Source organism: Tricharina praecox (genome assembly GCF_024521635.1).
Source record: "Tricharina praecox strain CBS 144465 chromosome Unknown BZA05scaffold_40, whole genome shotgun sequence".
Taxonomy (NCBI): domain Eukaryota; kingdom Fungi; phylum Ascomycota; class Pezizomycetes; order Pezizales; family Pyronemataceae; genus Tricharina; species Tricharina praecox.
The window spans coordinates 24,210-42,725 of record NW_026250442.1 but is presented as its reverse complement, the minus strand read 5'-3'; the positions used below and the strand labels follow the sequence as shown (position 1 = coordinate 42,725).

General features: G+C 56.2%; 8 protein-coding genes across 8 annotated transcripts; 4 read left to right on the top strand and 4 right to left on the bottom strand.

Annotated features, from left to right (window-relative positions):
• Window positions 1-63: 63 nt before the first annotated feature.
• On the top strand, window positions 64-1,719 carry BZA05DRAFT_205382 (WD40-repeat-containing domain protein). The gene is made up of 5 exons (XM_051479549.1): window positions 64-336; window positions 480-1,192; window positions 1,274-1,363; window positions 1,492-1,611; window positions 1,677-1,719. Exons 1-5 carry the CDS (start codon window positions 237-239, stop codon window positions 1,692-1,694), a joined length of 1,041 nt encoding a protein of 346 aa, XP_051335068.1. The 5' UTR covers window positions 64-236; the 3' UTR covers window positions 1,695-1,719.
• A 1,093-nt stretch (window positions 1,720-2,812) lies between these two features.
• Window positions 2,813-3,574, bottom strand: BZA05DRAFT_427593 (mitochondrial PGP phosphatase; the record flags this gene model as incomplete). The annotated part of the gene is made up of 3 exons (XM_051486065.1): window positions 2,813-2,896; window positions 2,967-3,302; window positions 3,362-3,574. 3 exons carry the CDS (start codon window positions 3,572-3,574, stop codon window positions 2,813-2,815), a joined length of 633 nt encoding a protein of 210 aa, XP_051335067.1.
• Window positions 3,575-3,759: 185 nt separating this feature from the next.
• BZA05DRAFT_344420 (uncharacterized protein) lies at window positions 3,760-5,121 on the top strand (the record flags this gene model as incomplete). Its single annotated transcript, XM_051481126.1, has 3 exons — window positions 3,760-3,978; window positions 4,041-4,113; window positions 4,250-5,121. 3 exons carry the CDS (start codon window positions 3,760-3,762, stop codon window positions 5,119-5,121), a joined length of 1,164 nt encoding a protein of 387 aa, XP_051335066.1.
• Window positions 5,122-10,017: 4,896 nt separating this feature from the next.
• Window positions 10,018-11,260, top strand: BZA05DRAFT_412260 (uncharacterized protein; the record flags this gene model as incomplete). The annotated part of the gene is made up of 2 exons (XM_051485077.1): window positions 10,018-10,523; window positions 10,581-11,260. Coding segments are annotated over exons 1-2 (716 nt in total), but the record flags the coding sequence as incomplete, so codon positions are not given.
• An 851-nt stretch (window positions 11,261-12,111) lies between these two features.
• On the bottom strand, window positions 12,112-13,155 carry BZA05DRAFT_432055 (phosducin). Its single transcript, XM_051486211.1, has 2 exons — window positions 12,875-13,155; window positions 12,112-12,779 (listed from the first exon to the last, which is right to left on the bottom strand). Exons 1-2 carry the CDS (start codon window positions 13,123-13,125, stop codon window positions 12,254-12,256), a joined length of 777 nt encoding a protein of 258 aa, XP_051335064.1. The 5' UTR covers window positions 13,126-13,155; the 3' UTR covers window positions 12,112-12,253.
• A 794-nt stretch (window positions 13,156-13,949) lies between these two features.
• BZA05DRAFT_205328 (uncharacterized protein) lies at window positions 13,950-16,334 on the bottom strand. Its single transcript, XM_051479547.1, has 3 exons — window positions 15,086-16,334; window positions 14,923-15,028; window positions 13,950-14,847 (listed from the first exon to the last, which is right to left on the bottom strand). The coding sequence occupies exons 1-3, from the start codon at window positions 16,201-16,203 to the stop codon at window positions 14,209-14,211; spliced, it is 1,863 nt and encodes a 620-aa protein (XP_051335063.1). The 5' UTR covers window positions 16,204-16,334; the 3' UTR covers window positions 13,950-14,208.
• Window positions 16,287-17,326, bottom strand: BZA05DRAFT_205312 (uncharacterized protein). The gene has a single exon (XM_051479546.1). It carries the CDS (start codon window positions 16,990-16,992, stop codon window positions 16,369-16,371), a length of 624 nt encoding a protein of 207 aa, XP_051335062.1. The 5' UTR covers window positions 16,993-17,326; the 3' UTR covers window positions 16,287-16,368.
• BZA05DRAFT_412248 (uncharacterized protein) lies at window positions 17,145-17,974 on the top strand. The gene has a single exon (XM_051485076.1). It carries the CDS (start codon window positions 17,153-17,155, stop codon window positions 17,648-17,650), a length of 498 nt encoding a protein of 165 aa, XP_051335061.1. The 5' UTR covers window positions 17,145-17,152; the 3' UTR covers window positions 17,651-17,974.
• Window positions 17,975-18,516: the final 542 nt, after the last annotated feature.

Here is an 18,516-nt window from a genome sequence, read left to right as displayed (position 1 = left end):
ACACCTAACCCATCCATCCATCCCCCCAGCCTGGCAACCCACCCACCCCCCATTAACCGCACTCTCGCCTCCTTGGTCTAAGCACATACTCAAACTTCCCAACAACACACTCAAGTAGTCTCGCGACACGCAACTTGCCTCGTCCAATCGCACACTCGACACCTTTCAACACTTCACTCCTCCTCTCCTCCCCTCCACCCCCTCGTAGTCTCCCAACAGCGAAAACTACAACCATAATGTCCGACATCCAGGATCGCATTGCTGCTGCCCGGCGAGAGGCTGAGAACCTCAAGGCCAGAATAAAGTCTAAGAAGGAGGAACTGGCAGATGCAGACTGTAAGCATATCCCCATGCGCTAGATCCTTCTTCACGCCGCGTAACGCCGCGGTCGCACAACGTTACGCGGCGTGATGATACTCGTCATCCGTTCTATCAAGTGGTTTAACGGAATACTGATGTGACCCGCTTTCGTTCTACAGTGCGACAGGTCGCGAGAGACACGCTGGAGCCTCTTCCTCGCACCAACATGAAGGTCCGAAAGAACCTCAAGGGCCATCTCGCCAAGATCTACGCCATGCACTGGTCGACCGACAGGCGCCATCTCGTGTCGGCCTCGCAGGACGGCAAGCTCATCATCTGGGATGCCTACACCACGAACAAGGTCCACGCGATTCCGCTGCGCTCGTCGTGGGTTATGACCTGCGCCTACGCCCCCAGCGGAAACTTTGTCGCTTGTGGAGGTCTCGACAACATCTGCTCCGTCTACAACCTGTCCACCCGTGACGGACCCACTCGCGTCGCCCGCGAACTCTCGGGCCACTCGGGCTACCTGTCCTGCTGCCGCTTTATTAATGATAGGCGCATCCTGACGTCGTCCGGTGACATGACCTGTATGCTGTGGGATATCGACACGGGCGCCAAGATTACCGAGTTTTCTGACCATCTCGGTGACGTGATGAGTTTGAGCATTAACCCGACGAATCAGAACATCTTCGTGTCGGGTGCCTGTGATGCCTTCGCCAAGCTTTGGGATGTTCGCACCGGCAAGGCTGTGCAGACTTTTGCTGGCCACGAGTCCGACATCAACGCAGTTCAGTTCTTCCCGGACGGAAACGCGTTCGGTACCGGATCCGACGATGCCACTTGCCGTCTGTTCGACATCCGTGCTGACAGGGAACTCAACAATTACTCGGTATGGAATGCACTAGGGTCGAATGTCTGTGTTTGGTGGTTTTTGTTTTGCTAACGTTTTGCTTTTTCTTCTTCCGTACAGTCCGACCAGATTCTGTGCGGTATCACATCAGTCGCCTTCTCGGTGTCCGGACGGCTACTGTTCGCAGGATACGACGACTTCGAGTGCAAAGTGAGTTGGATCCGATGTGCAGATGTTGGTGTTGGGTAGAGAGGCATGGTTGTGAAACACGCTGTGTCTTTGCCCTTCGCCTCGCACATGATATCACCGCGTTTGCAGGGCTGATTGGAGGATTCTAGGTCTGGGATGTCCTCCGTGGCGAGCGTGTCGGCACCCTTAGCGGTCACGACAATAGGGTCAGCTGTCTCGGTGTCTCTAATGACGGCATCAGTCTGTGTACTGGCTCGTGGGATTCTCTTGTAAGTCGATCAATCCTCTCCACGATTCGAGATATGGTTTTACTTACACGCATCTCCCCCAACAGCTCAAGGTTTGGGCATAAATCGACGGCCCGTAATACGCATCTTTTTCCTACTTTTTTTTTCTTCTTTTCATGTCAGCTGCGAGTGAGAGTTTCGTTGGGATTTACCAAAAGCTTTGATTGGGGATATATTCCATATTTCCGTCGAGCTTCTGGGGGCTGTTGTCTTTGGGGGAAACGGAGGCGAAGATGAAGAGGAGGGAGTGTTACCGATTCCTTTCCCTTTCATTACATGAATCACCCGGCCATCGACCGACCAACTCAGTCGATCGGTGAAGGGTGGGGGGAAGTTTTACCGTGTATCCTTACGAGAGAGAGTCCTTTCGTTCCTTTTCCTTTCTATGGTCCTTTTCCCCGCCATATGCGCTCTTGATCTTGAATATGCTCTTTTGATTCACACTCTCACACGCTTCTTTTTCTTTTCTTTTCTTTTCTTTTGTTTGGTTTCTTCTGACTTTTTTTTACGTTCTTGGGTCTGTCTGTGGATGTAGTACTTGGAAGCTGGCGTGGGGATATCTTTTTTTTTTGCTTCTTTCTTCATTTCATTTCATTTTCTCCTTCTCTTTTTCATGTTTTTTTTTCTGGCTGGCTGGGATTCGATTTTTTACCTTTACCTTTACCTTTACCTTTTACCTTTTTTACTCTTTTTTTACCTTCATATCCTTTCTTTCCTTTCCTTTCATTCATGTGTGGGGTGTTTTGCCGTGCCGTTGAGAAAAATTGATCTGAAGAGCTGAAGAAGAACCAGAACAAGAACCAGAACAAGAATAAGGAGCTGAAGAAGGCCGAGGAGAAGAAGAAGAAGCAGTGGTAACATTTTTTTTTGTTTCTTTCTTTTCGGTTAGGAGTTACCTATTTCGAACCCTTCATCTTTTTTTTTCATCTTGCCATAGTGATATCGAGCTTGATTCCGTTCCTTGATGCGTGCGTGCGCTCTGCTTTGCTTTGTGCTTTGATTTTCATAAGGAGTGTGTGAGGGATAGGTACGGAATGGAATGGAAGATCTTTGAACTTATATGGTGAGTGAGTGAGTGAGTGAGTGAGTGAGTGAGTGACTGGTCGTGACTCGTGACTCGTGGGGATATCTAAACTACGGTACATCGGTGGTATAAATGTTGGCAGGTTGGCTGGCCGCATGATCACAAAGGACTGGACGAGGGCGTCGGCGCCGCCCACCCCCTCCGCTTGAGCATTTGCATAATCCGACTCTCGACCTTTCCGTACTGCGCACCACCACCACGTATCAGCGGCGCCTTGCCTCCTTTGCCGCGGGCACTCCCAGGAACCACTCACGAATTTCTCCCTCGCGGGCCTAACGCCATCCCTCACCCACACAGCATAGCTGCCCATGAGATTCGCCATGAGCACGTCGGTGCACAGACGATCACCGACGACGGCAATCTGGTCCGCGCGGGTGATCCCGATGCCGTCGGGCGACGTCCGGAAAAACTCTAGGATCTCGCCGTGGCATCCGGGCTTCTTCGTACTGTGCCGTAGGACTCGCACGCCTAAGGCGCTCTCGAGATGTGCCGCCTCCGCGTGCGAGGCGTCGTCGGATGTGCCCGACGAGTTAGACACGATCAGGAGCCGGTCGCCCGGGAACTCGGCGCGGAGGCGAGTAAAGGTTTTCTACTACCGGGACGCAGAGTTAGATGGTGGGGTGAGGGGTGAGCGGCGAGGGGCGGAACTGTGTAGGCTGGATACACCTCCAGCGAGTACGGCGTCGCGAAGCAGTTGTCCTTGTCCAGCACGACGGCGCGGATATCGGGTTTACCGGGGAATGCGGAGGACAGCGGGTACGGCAGCTGGTCGAATGTGGCGATCGTGCATTGCGGGTATAGCAGTGCGGGGTTTTTTAGGCAGCGGAGGACGCTGACGGTGGCGGAGAGGTTGAACGGCATTGCGGTGATGTGGTTGATTGTACGGTACGGTATCTACGCGTTTGCGGGATGACGCAGCCAGGGGTGGTGAGGGTGGTGTGGTGGGGTTTTGCGTTGCTTGGCGTGCGGGAGGATGGGTTCTAGCTGGCGGGAGCAATGGAGTAGGGACTCTACTCACTCTCGGGGAGCGAGGAATGATTACAACGATGTTCCGGTTACCACCACGACTCTTACGATCGGCGGCTCCATGGGCGAGATTTTCATCCACGGATGCGCTCAGCACCCTGAAACCGGCAAGGACTCGGTTTGCGCCGTCGCCCACGGGGTATCTGCATCTGGGCTCGCTGCGAACGGCGTTGTTCAACTACCTCCTTGCGAAGCGCACCGGAGGCCAATTCCTGCTGAGGATTGAGGATACGGATAAGGTAGCGGAGGCGGAGGTTGCGGAGTACGGGCTGGGTAGACGGGCTGACTGCGATGGTGAAAGAAAAGGACCGTTGAAGGCGCGGAAAAGAGCTTGTTTGAGACGCTGAGGTGGGCGGGATTACAATGGGATGAAGGTACGTCTCTAGCCACGGACATTGGAGGAGTCGGGGGAGAAGGAGGAGTCGGGGGAGAAGGAGGAGTCGGGGGAGGAGGAGTCAGTGGAGGAGTAATCATGGGGGGGGGGGGATACGGAAAGCTCACGTCCTCCAGGCCCCGAAGTCGGCGGTCCATACGGTCCCTACCGCCAATCGGAGCGATCAGCACTGCACCAAGAACACGCACGGCAACTCATCACCACGGGGCACGCCTACCGGTGTTTCTGCAAACCCGAGCGTCTACAAGCCCTCGCGGTAGCCCGGAAACGGGCAAACCTTCCCACCGACTACGACCGAACGTGCCATTCGATTGCCGCCTCCGAGTCCGCCTCCCGCGCCGCAGCGGGAGAATCCCACGTCGTCCGCCTCAAGGCGCCGGATCAATACCCGGGCTTCCACGACGTCGTGTACGGCCACATCACATTTACCGAGAATGCGCGGGCACACTCGCTGGGATCGTTCGAAGACCCGATCCTGCTCAAGTCCGATGGGCTGCCGACTTACCACCTCGCCAATGTCGTCGACGATCACCACATGCAGATCACGCACGTGTGTCGCGCGACTGAGTGGATGCCGTCGACGCCGAAGCACGTGCACCTCTACAACTGCTTTGGGTGGACCCCGCCAGAGTTCGTTCATGTCGGCCTGCTCCAGAATGCTCAGCGCGGAAAACTCAGTAAGCGCAATGGCGACGTGTTTGTGTCCGAGTACCGCGAGAAGGGGTATCTTGCTTCGGCGCTGAATAATTTCGTCGCGCTGTTGGGGTGGAGCCACGAGCAGACGAGCGATGTCATGAGTTTGAAGGATATGGTCGAAAGGTTCAATACCGAGAGACTGACGCCGGGGAATACGGTGGTCAACTTTGAGAAATTGGATTTTCTGCAGAAACATCATGTTAGGGAGACAGTCGGGGCTGGCGGCGCAGCAGCGGAGGAGATATTCGAGGTGGTAGTGAAGCAGGTATCCGAAACCTACGGAGACAAGTGAGAAGCGTCCTTCCCCCCGTCATCCAGCCACCGGTCTAACCCCCCCATCGCAGGCTCGAAAGCGGCGCGGCCATAACGCGCGACTACATCTCACGAGTCTTCCACGCGAACCTCCAGAACTACCTTCTCCCGAGCCCATTCGTCACGAGCTCCTCCTACTTCTTCGTGACCCCCCTTACCTTCAACGCCAAGCTCGTCCGACAAGTGTCGAAATACCTCACGGACAACGCGCTCACGTACAGTGCGCTGATGTCGGAGTTCCTCGCGCGCCTCGCCGCCGTCCCAGATGACCAGTGGACCACCGAGCACCTCCACGAAATCGTCGAGTTCAAGCCTGATGAGGACCGCTCCCGCTGGACTGCTACAATGCGCGCTGTCCGCCTGGCGCTCACCGGCGGAGAGCCAGGTCCGTCGGTCGCGGAGACTATGGCGGTGCTCGGACGCGTGAGGGCTATGGAAAGGTTCCAGAAGGTCGAGGAACATCTCGTAGTGTAGGGTAGTGTAAATAGTGCGCCGGAGCTTTGGTGCTCCGCACCTATGCTAGAGCAGTGCTCACGGCCCTTCGGCCTTCGGAGCTCTGTGGGTTGTATCTACTTGTACATAGGATAGGTACCTAGCATAGGTTAGATACGGGGAATAGAATGACGCGAGATACACAGGTACATACGGAGCACTGGGTGGCTGCCCACATACATAACCACCTAAATATGAATCTCACGGAGCAGGTGGTCTTTAGTGGTATGTATGTACCGTATGTACTACCTACAGTTAGGTACATAGCTGTCGGCAAATGAGTACCGACGCTGCAGGTAGGCAGGTATGTAGGTAACCGGTGGACTCGATACAAAGGAGGTCTGTGGGTAACCACGGGCTTGCTTGCTTGCGCAAGTACGATGACCGCATCTCTGCCTGGAAATGTACCGAAGAGGCGAGTGAGTGCGGGCGAGTGAGTGCATATGACCGCATGATCCCCCTTCCTAGGTACCTAGGGTAGAGGAGAGGAGAGGAGAGGAGAGAAGAGGATGGGAGAGGAGAAGGCACGAGGGGCCAACTGGATACCCTAGATACACGCCTGGGTTGAGGACTTGGAAGTTGGGTACTCTAGCTGTAGTTGAGTAGCAGTTGGCGATTCTCCATCTAGGCAGGGTAGGTAGGTACTCGAGAGTCGAGCTCACAGCGCTCCGCTTCAGTTCAACTTGCACTTTTGACGTTTCATTTTTTACCTTGGGGCTGAAGCAACGGGTTGCAACTTGTACTCTAACTTGCGAGAGGGGGCGGAAACTCGACTCCGGAGCGGGAGTGCGAATTGTCGCTTGCAGGAGGCTGGGGGTGGCTAACTAACGCACGGCCTAGGAAGCAGTCGGCAGGATCGCGAGCGTTATATAGAGTCGGTATCGTACTAGCAGTACTAGCAGTAGTATGGAGGTAGTATGGAGGTTAGTCGCAGAAAGAGGCGAGCACGACCACAGCGACGACGATGGCGAGCACGACGATGGCGGCGGCGGCGGTGGCGGCGGGCGTAAGGCCGTTTTGTTGAAAGTTTCTTTTACTTACTAGTACTTGTGTAGCAAAGGGGTGGGGGAGGCTGAGGCGTGGGAAAACCACGGGCGTGTGATGGCATGGGATATCACTCGCCGCCCGGTCATCACGGGGCGGGATCGCAGCACGAGCCAGCCATGATCTACCGAAGGTCGAATGCAACGATCATCAAACAAAAACAAAAGTCGTTGGAGCCAGGAAGGCTTTTCATCCATCCATCCATCGTTCCAGCCTTGAGACTGAGGGAGTAAACGGTTTACTCTCGATCCCCCCTCGATCCTCCCCATCGTTTTCCCCCATCCTCCTTCCCGATGATGACAGCGGCCACTGGGCGCTGAGAGTGATGCGCGCCTGGATATTACAATTGCCGATCCCTTTCCTTTCCTTTCCTTTATCTTTTTCTCTCTCTTTTCTTTTCCATGTTTCCTGCGCATGTCTGGGATGGAGGATGGGGGGAAGCAATTTTAACCGGGGGAGGGGGATGGGGGTGGGCGGGAGGGGTAGACAGATGCTCGGTTTTTTTCTCTCTTTTCTTTCGCTGCGCCTGCGGGTGCGAGGTGTGAGGAGGGAAAAGTGAGGAGTTGAAGGTTCAGGTGGAGGTACAGGTGAAGTGCGCTGGCAAATTGAATTGGAGCGTGAGATTAATCATTGAGATTGAAAGATTGAAAGATTGACACATCGAGATGCGGGAAGGAGGGGGATGTTTAGAGTGTGTACTCTATGTACATAGCGGCCTCGTCTCCGAAGCGAAGACGATGGGTGGATGGGTGGATGGGTGGATGGTTGGATGGATGGGGGAGGGGGATAGGGGAGTGGGGAGCGGGGGGAACTTGGAACTTGGAAGACAGGCCGCAACTTTCCAAGCGTTGTTTGACGAAACGAAACGCAACCAAACGAACGGGAGGAGCCGTGTCCGTGCTGCTCCGTGGATACGGTAGGGAGATACGTGATGTGTAGGGTTGTATGATATGTCCTCGATTCGGTACAATTCTGTTTGCGCTGACCATGACCATGACCATGACTGCCCATCCCCGGACTGCCGGCCGGTGGCCGTGCTAGGAAGGAAGGAAAGTGCGGTATGTAAAGGAAGGGAAGGGAAGGGAGGAAAGAGCGCATTTCTTGACGCAGAGTCGCAGCGTGAGGATCTCCCTCCGCTCGACGGCCAGCCAGTCATCCAGCCAGCCAATCGGCTCGCGCGTTCCAGCTCGGTAAATCCGTTGGTATTCGCGGTCTCTTGGCCTCTTGGCCTCTTGGCTCCAGGAACTGGAAGTCTGAAAGCTTCGGTGCTAGATTCACCTTGTGGAGAGTGCGTGCGAGAAAAAGGAACGAGATTGCGATTCGCAACGGCTTTCCGCCGCCCACCCCCCCTCCCCCCACCGCTTACGGAGGTCGTTAGCCAGTCTGCTCTAAGCACTGGTGTAGAGTGGTTACCGATCGTGTACTAGTCTGTAGCTGGCAAGCCAGGCGCGCGAAATGAGTGTCCGGAAATAATAATAACAATAATAATAACAATAATAATAGCGATGATAATGATGATAATACCATTTCGTCCTTCCTTCTTCCGTGGCGACAGACGTGGGATGATGGGACGGAAACAGGCGGAGGGGATTGGATTTCTGCTTCTTCAAGGCTGTGGGTGGTTCCCCATTCGCATCCGTGCTGCTGCTGCTGCAGAAAAAGAGGCGTGATCCGGATTGGTTCGCAAGCAAAGCATGGACGGACTTCTGTACCATTCCATGCTGTGCAGTGTGCATTCCCCAGAACCCAGCACCAATTCTGCCTGGCGTTCGCACCGTCGCCAGCGCCAGTTCCCACCGTCCCACCATCCCACCATCCCACCACCTCCCACCGCTCCAAACACACCGCACCACCCACCCCCATTCCCCGCCCCGTCGCTGGCTGATTGGCAGATTCTCTACATACCAGTAGCAGACTGCCCAGCAGTGATACCGGTATCGTACATACCAGTAACTGCCTACCCAATGTACCCACTGACAACTCGACGGACTCAACTGACTCAACTCAGCCGAGAGGCTGCGGCGCAACCGGCTCTGATCCGTTTTCTTTGCTTTTGCTCTTCCAGGTCTTGGTGTGCGGCAAGCAGCAGGTGCTAGGAACGGAGGTACAGCTCGAGCCAGGATCATAGCTTGACGACTTCCGTCTAGTTATCTGCTTTGCCTGCTGGGGTCGAGGCAGAATGGTTACTTTACCTATGCCCATGTACCGTACAGTGCTCTGCAGTGTTCTACATACCCGCCATGCCTTTCGGAAGAGAAGAATTTTTTGGAAGCATACATACCGTCACCACACACAATCGTCCATGGCAGTGGTGGTGGTGGCATGGACTGGTGACATTTAAAGTCCACCCTCATCCCCCCCTTTCGAACGCGAAAGGAAGAAATCTACCGCTCGAGTAACCTTGGCCGACTGCAATTCGTGAACCCCATTCGTCCCCCATCTGGCTGGAAGGGAGAATAGGTAAGCCGCGTTTTCCGGGAACAGCGAGTCGTGGCTACGACACGTCCCACCCGTTTGCTGGATTGGATCCTCAGGCTCGCGCTCTCGGTCTGACTGCGCCTGTGATATTGGTCTTGGAGCCGGGGTTGGTATAACAAGACGGGTCCACCCACCCCAGACGAACGAGGAGGAAAAGAAAGAAAGAAAGGAAGAAAGAAAAAGAAGAACGATAACAACAACGATAACAACAACAAATCATCACCTACCGACGACAACGACAACGACCACGATGGGGAGCTGTATGAGCAAAGGAAAGGACGGTGCCGGCGGGGGGAAGAAGAGGACAAAGAGCACGGTGTCGGAAGCGAACTCGTCGGACGCGGACGAGAGGGCGGTCAGAAGAACAGCCCAGCCACCAGTCGAAACGAAACCGAACGGAACGGCGGCGCTGCCAAACATGGCGCAGATCAAAGCGTCGAGGACGCCCTCGCCAAAGCCGGCGGCGATCCAGACCCAACCGCAGCAGCAGCAGCAGCGGCGGCTGAATGTTTCTACCGGCGACGCTCAGACCTCCGCGCCTGCGATTGCGACTTCGTTTGTGCCCAGTGCGGCAGCTGCGACCACAACCGCGACCGCGACCGCGATCACAACCACGACCACGACCACGACCACGGCCGCAAGAGGCTCCAACGAAAGTGGGTCTGCTCCTGTCCGATCGCTCTCGCCTACGCCTGTTGCACGGCCGTTGTCCCCGGCGAGCCCATCGCAACTCAATTCGTCGCCGGTCGCGAGTGTCGGTCCCGCTGCAGTCGACCGACGGGCCGATGCGATCACCCCTCCAACGCAGATTCCCGTAGCGGCGGCTCCGAGTCGGAAAACTGCTGCTACTCCTCCTCCTCCTCCTCCTCCTCCTCCTCCTCCTCCGCCTCCTCCGCCTCCTCCTCCTCCTCCTCCTCCTCCTACGAAGACGAACGGCAATGCGGCGTCGCCAAAAACGAATGGCAACAGCGTCGAAAAGCGACCCGCTTCCGCAACGGTGACGGCTCAAATGTCAATGCTCGACGCATCTTTGGAACACAAGTCGACACCCGTCGAGCGCAAAACCACACCCGTCGAGCGCAAGACTACACCCGTTGAGCTCAAGACCACACCCGTCGTGGGAACGAAAGCAGCAGTCGTTGCACCCTCCGCCATACCAGTCCTCAGGATCGAAACCCTCGCCGAACGACGAACAGCATCTCCGGTCGGCAGCCTAAACCTCGAACGCAAGATCACTCCCGCAGACCGAAGCAGCGCCGTGACTCCGCCGCCACCGGCACCCACCCCACCGCCGCAGGCCCCAACCCCGCCCCCAATGCCGCCCACACCTCCACCAGCCCGCGGCAGCATGGCCACCATCTCCGAAGAGTAAGTCCCCCGGCCTTCTCCCCTTCTCCACCCCCACGTACTAACCCACGACCACAGCGCGCCCCTCCCCTCGCCCACGAAGCTCACCTTCGGCAACGGTCGGCGTTCGGGTCCTCCGCGCGGCACCTTCGGCTACACATTCCACACGTCGGGCCCGCCGCTGGGCAACAGCCGCCCCAACAGCCAGGGCGGCTCCTCGCCACCACACAGTCCCGGCGAGCCCAATTTCGGGTACTTCCCCGCGTCCGCGCCCATCAGCCGCACGGCTTCGCCTGCGTTTGGCGGCGCGTCGAAGTCCGCGCCCATCAGTCGCACCGCCTCCCCGGCGCCTGTAAATGAGGCGCAGGGAGGGAAAAGTCCGGATTTGACACTAGGCGGAATGGGACGGACCACGTTCGGGTATAGTTTCGATGATTGATACTATTCGACCAGGCTGTTTTTTTGTGGTGGCTAGAACAGTACTCCGCGGCCCCATAAACGGCGGTGTGGTATTTTCTTCTCCCAACTACCCTTTTTTCTTTCCTTATTTCCTTTTTTAGATAAAAAGTGTTTTGTGTTATGTAGGGCATTGCTGGTGCGGGTGCGGGTACGTGTGTTGTGTATGTGTAAGATATGATACGATGTTATGGGGGCGTTTGCTTTTGATTCAGAACTTTTGTTGTGTACTGTTTTTGTCTTTTGGGGGGGTTTGTGAATTTTGCAATGGGGATAGATGGGTGGGGTAATGGAGTTGGAGGAGGGGGAGGGGGCGAGGGGGCGAGGGGGACGGCGGGATGAAGATGATTGATGGGATATGGGGCGATGTATTGGATTGGATTGGATTGGGAGTTATAGACGGTGGCAGTGGCAGTTGCATTGGGGATGGAAATGGAAATGGAAATGGACGATTACTACATTATAATGCCTTACCTTGTAACCTCGCCATCAAGTTTCAACCAACCAAACAATTCGGACACTTCACTGCGTTGGTTTCTGCTGTCCATTTGCGTGGATTACCTGCTGGCTGGATTTCACGGTGAAGTTGAGTTGAGTTGAGTTGAGTTGAGTGGAGGTGGAGTGGAGTGGAGGTGGAGTGGAGTGGAGGTGGAGTGGAAGTGGTGATGGTCCGAACGGGTTGAACGGAATCACACGTCTGCACTCGGAACGTCTCCTCGCTACTCAAAATAAAAATAAAAAACGAGCCTGACCTCTCACACATATAGGATACCCGGATAGCATATTCGGATAGGGTGCATGCGAGTAAATGATGAAACGGGTTTACCGGTGGTGGTGGTGATGGTGGTGGTCGTCTCGACGGCGCTTCACACTGCATCACACACGATCACACGCCTTACTTCTCGCCACCTACATCACGGAGTGTCCTTCGCGGAAAGTTGTCACGGATCAGTAACCGCCCACCCTTCAAGCCGTGCGGTCCTCGTCCGGGACCGCATCCCTGGTTGGAACGCTGGGGGGATGCTGCTGCTACACTTAGGTATACGCCAGATAGATGATAGGTAGGTATTCGTCCATAAAACGGGGAAGTGGGAGTGGGGGACGGTGGGACGGTGGGACGGTGGGACGGTGGGACATTTGCACTGTTGGAGGAGCTCTTGCTTGCTTGCTTTCGTTTTGTATGCCATGTCGAGGGGAATGCAGGTATGATACATCATGAGGCCTCACCGAAATCAGACCTTCCTGGTAGGTATCGTATGGTATGTACAAAGTCCCCGCCCCCGCCCGCGCCACATCTACTCCCAATCACTATCCTCATCATCATCAACGCGGGCCTTATTACTGGCACTCTTAATCCCCACGGCGGCGCTCTTCTCCCTGTCGTCCTCCTCCTCCTGCCTCCTCCTGAGCCTCATATCGCCCTGCATCAGCACACCCTGCTCGACGAGCCACCTCTCAAAATCATGCAGCTTCGTATCAGTCCCGCGCATCTCGCCCAGGCCAATCAAGTTCTTAGTCAGCTCGCCCCCTTTGTAGACCAGAATCGTCGGACAGTTCTTGTCGGGATAACCCTCGATGCACATGTTCCCTGGGATCTCGCAGAACTTGATTTCGGGGTACTTCTGGGCCGCCTGCCGGAACAGCTCCGACAGCAGGCGCGACGCGGTGTTCCCATGCGTCGACGACGACAGGTGCAGCAGCACCGGATACGAAACCGACGCTTCCGTCACAGACCGCGCGTACTCCGGCTTCGTGATAGGGTAGACCTTTCCGTGCAGCGCGGCCGCGGCGAGCGCGGAGATCTCTTGCATTCGCTTCTGCCTACCCCACCACCATCAGCCTTCTCACCCCCTAACCCCTCGCCCCCGCCCCTCCCCCATCCCCCGCGGCTTGGGCACAGAGACAGAGAGACGTACCTGTACCCCTCCAAAAACTGTTCGTCCTCAATATCCTCGAGCTCGTCGAGCTCGTCGAGATCGAGGCCCTCCAGGCGGTTCTCGTGCGCGAGGCGCCGCGCCTCGTGGAACGCCTCCTCGATCAGCGGCGTTGGCGACGGCGCCCGCTCCGGGATGATCTTGTGCTTCCGCAGGATGTCGTTCCATTCCGTGTCCGCATTCGGGTCGTCGATCGGTACTTGGATCGGCATGTCCGGGAGGGAGGGGTTCATCGTGGTGGTAGGTGGGAGGGGGCGGGGCGGGTGGGAGGGGGCGGGGCGGGCGAGCGGGCGGGCGGTGAGGGGGGTAGTGATGGGGGGGAGGGGGGTAGTGAGGGGGTTGAGAGTTGATGTTGATGGGTGTACGGTATGATGTATCCAGGAGCTATGGTATGGTGGCCTGGTGGGGCTCGGCCGCGACAGCGCGGCGGACGGGGATTGCCGCCGCACCTAACAGGGATAGCTCGGGATAGGGATAGATAGGGATGACGTTGGCTTGGAGCCTTATGTATGTACGGCTTCAGGCTTCAGGCAGCAGGCAGCAGCATCAGCGTAGAGTACGCACAACTCTTCGTACGCAGCCTTGGAATCTCCTCCTCCTCGTCCGCAGAGATTCGCGGCACGGAGATCTAGGTATTCCAAATTCGGCAACAACGGGTTCCAAGGGCGAGTGATCGTGTGTGGTTGGCCGCCCGTTGCTCGAGTCCTGACAGACGCATGTAGGTGGGTACGCTGCTCTCGTTTGATAGCACTCTCGTCTCTTTTGGTGTCTGCCGAGTTCACACTCACGAGCCGCCATGGGCCCAGTGTACTAGTATATAACTCTCACTCTCTCGAGTATCAATTCCCAATTCCCTATCCATCTACTCCTCGCATTCATCCATTTCACCAGCATCATTCTCGCAAGTGAAAAAGGAAATCGCCCATCCACAAAGCACTCGTCATTGCCCACATTGTGTACTAGTTCGTTCAACCTCCCATCCCATCCCATCGAGCAACACCAAGCATCACCAAACCGCCGACACCAACAGCAACAGCAACAACAAACCGCACGCTATGCTTTGCTAGCTAAGCACGCAATTCAACACAGAAAAAGAAGAAGAAGAAGAAGAAGAAGTGGAGGAGAACGAAAGAAACAGGAAAACGAAAAAGGAAAGAAAGTGAGAGGCGGCGTAATGGGATCGAATTATGTACCACAAGCAAGCAATGGCATCGTCAAAGTCAAAGCAGAGAATAAGAAAAGAAAAAAAACCGTATCAAATGAAAAAGAACTCTGAAAGAGGCAGTAGCCTCCCGTAAATGTATCCGACTACTGAACTAAAGGGCGCCCATTCCCAGTGGCAGGAACAGAGTTTCCCTACGTCCCCTGTCTCCGCGCGGCTGACTCCCGTCGAGAACGAAGGGGCCGACGTCGTTCATGGGCGTCAATGGGCCCTCGTGGCCCGTCTCGCCGCCGCTGCTATCGCTTGAGCCTCCCTCGTCGACGCTACGCCGGTTGCGCCATGGGCAGTTGATTTGTAGTGGCGGAGTTTGGGGGCCGAATGGAGGCGCCGTCTCGGCCGGGGGTGACTGTGAAGGGCTCGGGACTGCGACGGCGATGGTCTGCGGGGGCGCCGCCGGGGGTGCGTTGGTGGCGGTGCCATTGCCGGAGGGACCGGAAATCACAGCGTCGCTCGAGGTGATTGCAGCGGTGGCCGTGGTGGCTTCGGCGGTGCCCACTGCGCCAGTCGGCGACTCGGAATGCGACTGGTTTTTGGCGTATGGTTCCAGGATTTCGGGCGGCGGCGCCTCCCAGAGCTCCTCTCTGAACTCGTCCTCTTCGATCTCGCGCTCGAGATCCGCGATGGCGCGACAGTTCGGGCAGAGGAAGGTCGGGTATTCCTTCTCAACCAGAGGTCGGATACACTTGTAGTGCCAAACATGGGAACAGGGCGCAACGAACAAAGATTGACAGGGCTAGGATGTGGGATTAGCACACATCACAAGACCGATATTGAGCGCCTCATTTCCGGTAGCACATGAGCAACTTACTGCCACAGGGAGGAGACATATCGCGCATTCCGAAGTGTTCAATGAGCTGGTATCTGGGTCCTTCCCGGCCGTTGCAAGATTTCGTAACCGGCGGTGCGCGGACATGCTGGAGCCGAGTAAGTTTGCCATTCCGCAGAAGTGGGGGTGAGTTGGGTTTGCATACTTGAAGTTATTCAGAGCCTTCTGCCATGCCCGGTTCAACTCGACCCGTATCTTGACGCATCTGAAGATCTGCTCCTCACCGCCCTTGAAATCTATTCCCAACTGCAGTATGTCGCCGTCGTTGAGGGGATAGGCCTTGCTCTCCATGCCAGGTGCCGACAGTCGAATGTGGTTCAGGAACGTGCCGCTGGAGCTCTTAACATCCTTAACGAACCACTGACCGTTGTCGCACCAGAACTCGCAGTGCCGCCTCGACACCACCTTCGAACTGAAGCCGACGGGAGCGTGAGGGTTGTTGGCGTCGCGTTCGCTGGCACGGCCGACTCGAATGTGTTCGTCCTTCTGTCGCAGGCAGCGTTCGATCGGAGCAAAGTGCAGGGACTCGCGGTTCGAGCGGAGGTCTATGTAGGGCGTGAAGCGTATCGACGGCAGAGGCTGGTTGTCGGGATGAAGCCCCGCGCGGGCACCATTGCTGTTGGCAGTGACCATGGCGGATGACTGCTGTTGCGACGAAAAGGAGGGGCCGTGGGAAGATATGGTCTGGTCGATCGAACGGACGGCGGAGCTGGGGTCGGAGCCGTCGTTTGGAGGGGGTGGGACGTTTGTAGCATGCACGGTTGGCGTAGAAAGTTCAGCAGCCGGTAGCGACACGACACGTGATAGACCGCTCACACCACTAACGGTCGGTATCCATGAATTCAAGGCGGTGTTGTTCAGAGGCGAAGTGGCGCGGCGTTGGCGCGGAGGACGAGAAGAAGCCGGGGGGGAGGATGGATTCCAGGAGTTTGCGAAGGAGGGGGAGGCGGAGGAGGAGGAAGTGATGGTAGTGGTAGTGGTAGTGGTGGTTACGATGGTAGCGTTTGCAGGTTGGCCGTTGCCGTTGTTGTGGTTGCCAGTGTTGTGGTTGCCAGTGTTGTGGTTGTTGTTGTTGTTGTTGTTGTGGGAGTGAGAGTGGCCGTGAGCGTAGGAGCGTAGGTACGAGAGTCCGCGTAGTCGGCCGGTTCGCGAGCCCGAGTTTGCTGACGAAGTTGTAGTGGCGGAAGAGGAGTTATTGTTGCTGTTAGAGGAAGAAGCGTGTGACACAATGTGAGAGGTGGTGGCAATCCCAGAAGGCAACATTGTAATATGTAAAAAAATGCGCGAGCAGCAGCAACCCACCCTTCAAAATGTTCAATATGCCCAAAAGAAAGGCAAGGGGGGGCTATGTGAGCACTATGTAAGACGACCGCTGTGTTTGTGCGCGTAGGGGACCGATGTATACGGCAGTATGTGAGAGTCGGTACTCTACCTCGACTTCAACCGGGACAGGCAAATTCGCCAGAGAGGCTGGTTGGCTGGTGAGCGAAGCGCGCAGAGTAGGAGGTATGTAGAGTATGTAATTATGGAGATAGATGGCAATGGCGACTTCGAGTGGCAAAGAGGAGTGGGGGGTGGTTTAGGCCGGTGGGAGGATTCGAAGGTGAGGACGAGCGCGGTGGGGAGACTTCTCTCTTCTTCTTGCTCTGTCTCTGTCTGTGTCTCAGTCTCTTTCAGTCTCTGTCTTCCGAGTCTCGCCTCTGTCTCTCTTTCGGAGTGGGAATGTAGAGTACCGATAGCACCGGCTTGGAGTGGGAGGCGGAAGAGGTCGAGAACAAGGACGAGGAGGGCGGGTAGGGGGATGCTGGCAGGCAGGCCAGGGAGGGATGTCAAGCTCCGAGGAATTGGCAGCAGGGGATGAAGTAGGGGCAACCCGCCGAGAAGGCTCCCAGAGTGCTTGGAGACTAGTGAGCAGAGGCTGGTAACTGTTACTCGGTTCGAGCTAAACTCGAGCAGTGGCAGCATGGTTATTGCGGTGTAGAGTACTCGACATACATGGAGCAGCGGAGCGGAGGCACGAAGACGACTTGCAGGTTGCCGCCTGGATTGCATTCCTCAGATCACACAGATAACTGCTTCCCAGAGCATCGACCCACAGCTCTGAGGTGATAGGCGGCCGTGGCGGCAGAAGCGGGAGACGACGGCAGATAGGCGGCGCGGGGGGCGTGGATGGGGAAGTGGGTCGGAGGTGAGACTACTACAATCATGCAGAATGTTCTTTGGCTCCGATGGCTATCACGAAATCGCGAAATCACGAAATGCATGGAGTAATAGCAGCAGCAGCAGCAGCAAGCAGCAACTCTGTCGACATCACGGCGAGCACGAGTACATACTCTACCGTAGTACACTCCGACGCCAACGGGACTTTGTAACCCAAGTACCACCTAGAGTACCGGTACTCACCCGTACTGTACGTTCCGCCACCGATAAACCAACAAACGGACGCCTCCAGATCGATAACTATCCCTTCCAAGTGGCACCCGTACTCTTCTCCACGCACTTCCCTTCACTGCCCTTCACTGCGGCCGTCGATTTGATTTTTCTGTTTGTCCGCAACGTTTCGTGGCAGGTAGGCTTGGTCTTCTCCACGCACGCTTGGTGTGGTGGCTTGGGCGATGCGATGAAATGGTTGTGCGTGGACCGCATCGGAACCCTTCGTTTGACAAGGTCGCCGTTGATTCGACTCCTCCGCGGACCGCGGTGCATGTAGTGTGTAATCATCAACAATCCGCCTCGCACCTGTCGTGGTTGAAACGAGACGCGAGACCCGAGAGCTTGCTAGATGCTGACGGCCCAGTGCGGGCGGTAACTATCCCGCCCCGGCCCCCCTCACCCCTCACATAAGTGCGATCTAGGTGTTGTCCCCGCCATCTAGATCTAAAGTATGTACGTGCTTTCGGCAAATTAGAGTACAGTTCAGAGATGTATGAGATGTGTGGGGGCAGTGTGTGATGAGCTGTGGAGTGTCGCGTCGAATGTTTCCGTCCCAGAATCGGGTGCGGTTCTTTGTTTGCTGCAGATGCGATCAGATGGATAAGCGGTTATAGCACATCAGATTAGATTAGATTATCGCAATGTGCACTCGGAACTTCGAGCTGGACCTCTCGTCCACTGAGCACTCCTGCCATCAACGACGCCCGTAATCACAGCCAGTACTCCATGTACAACAGATCCCTTCTGCCGAGAGCTGAGGGGCGGTGTGCGGCGCATCCTCGAGGGGATTATCGTTGATGTCGGCGGGGCTGGCGGAGTCGAGTGGGTCATCGTCATCATCACTCGTCCACTCGCTCACACCACCAGAGATGGTGGGTGCATATGGTTCCCTATCTCACACCATGCATATACCGAGCGCCGACTGATGCTCGTTACCTTCCCTTACCTTGGTACCGATTCTCCGATCTACCACGGTAGCGGACGTATGTAGAAGATGTCGAACTGCAACGGGTGATTAGCCAGCTCGGATGGCAGACGGGCCGCGGGGCATCCGGGGTTCGTTTCTGGCCCAGGTGTTCCCCTTTCTTTTTGGGCTCCCTCTTCGTGTTGACTTGGAGATACTACGTACTCTACTTGGTACGT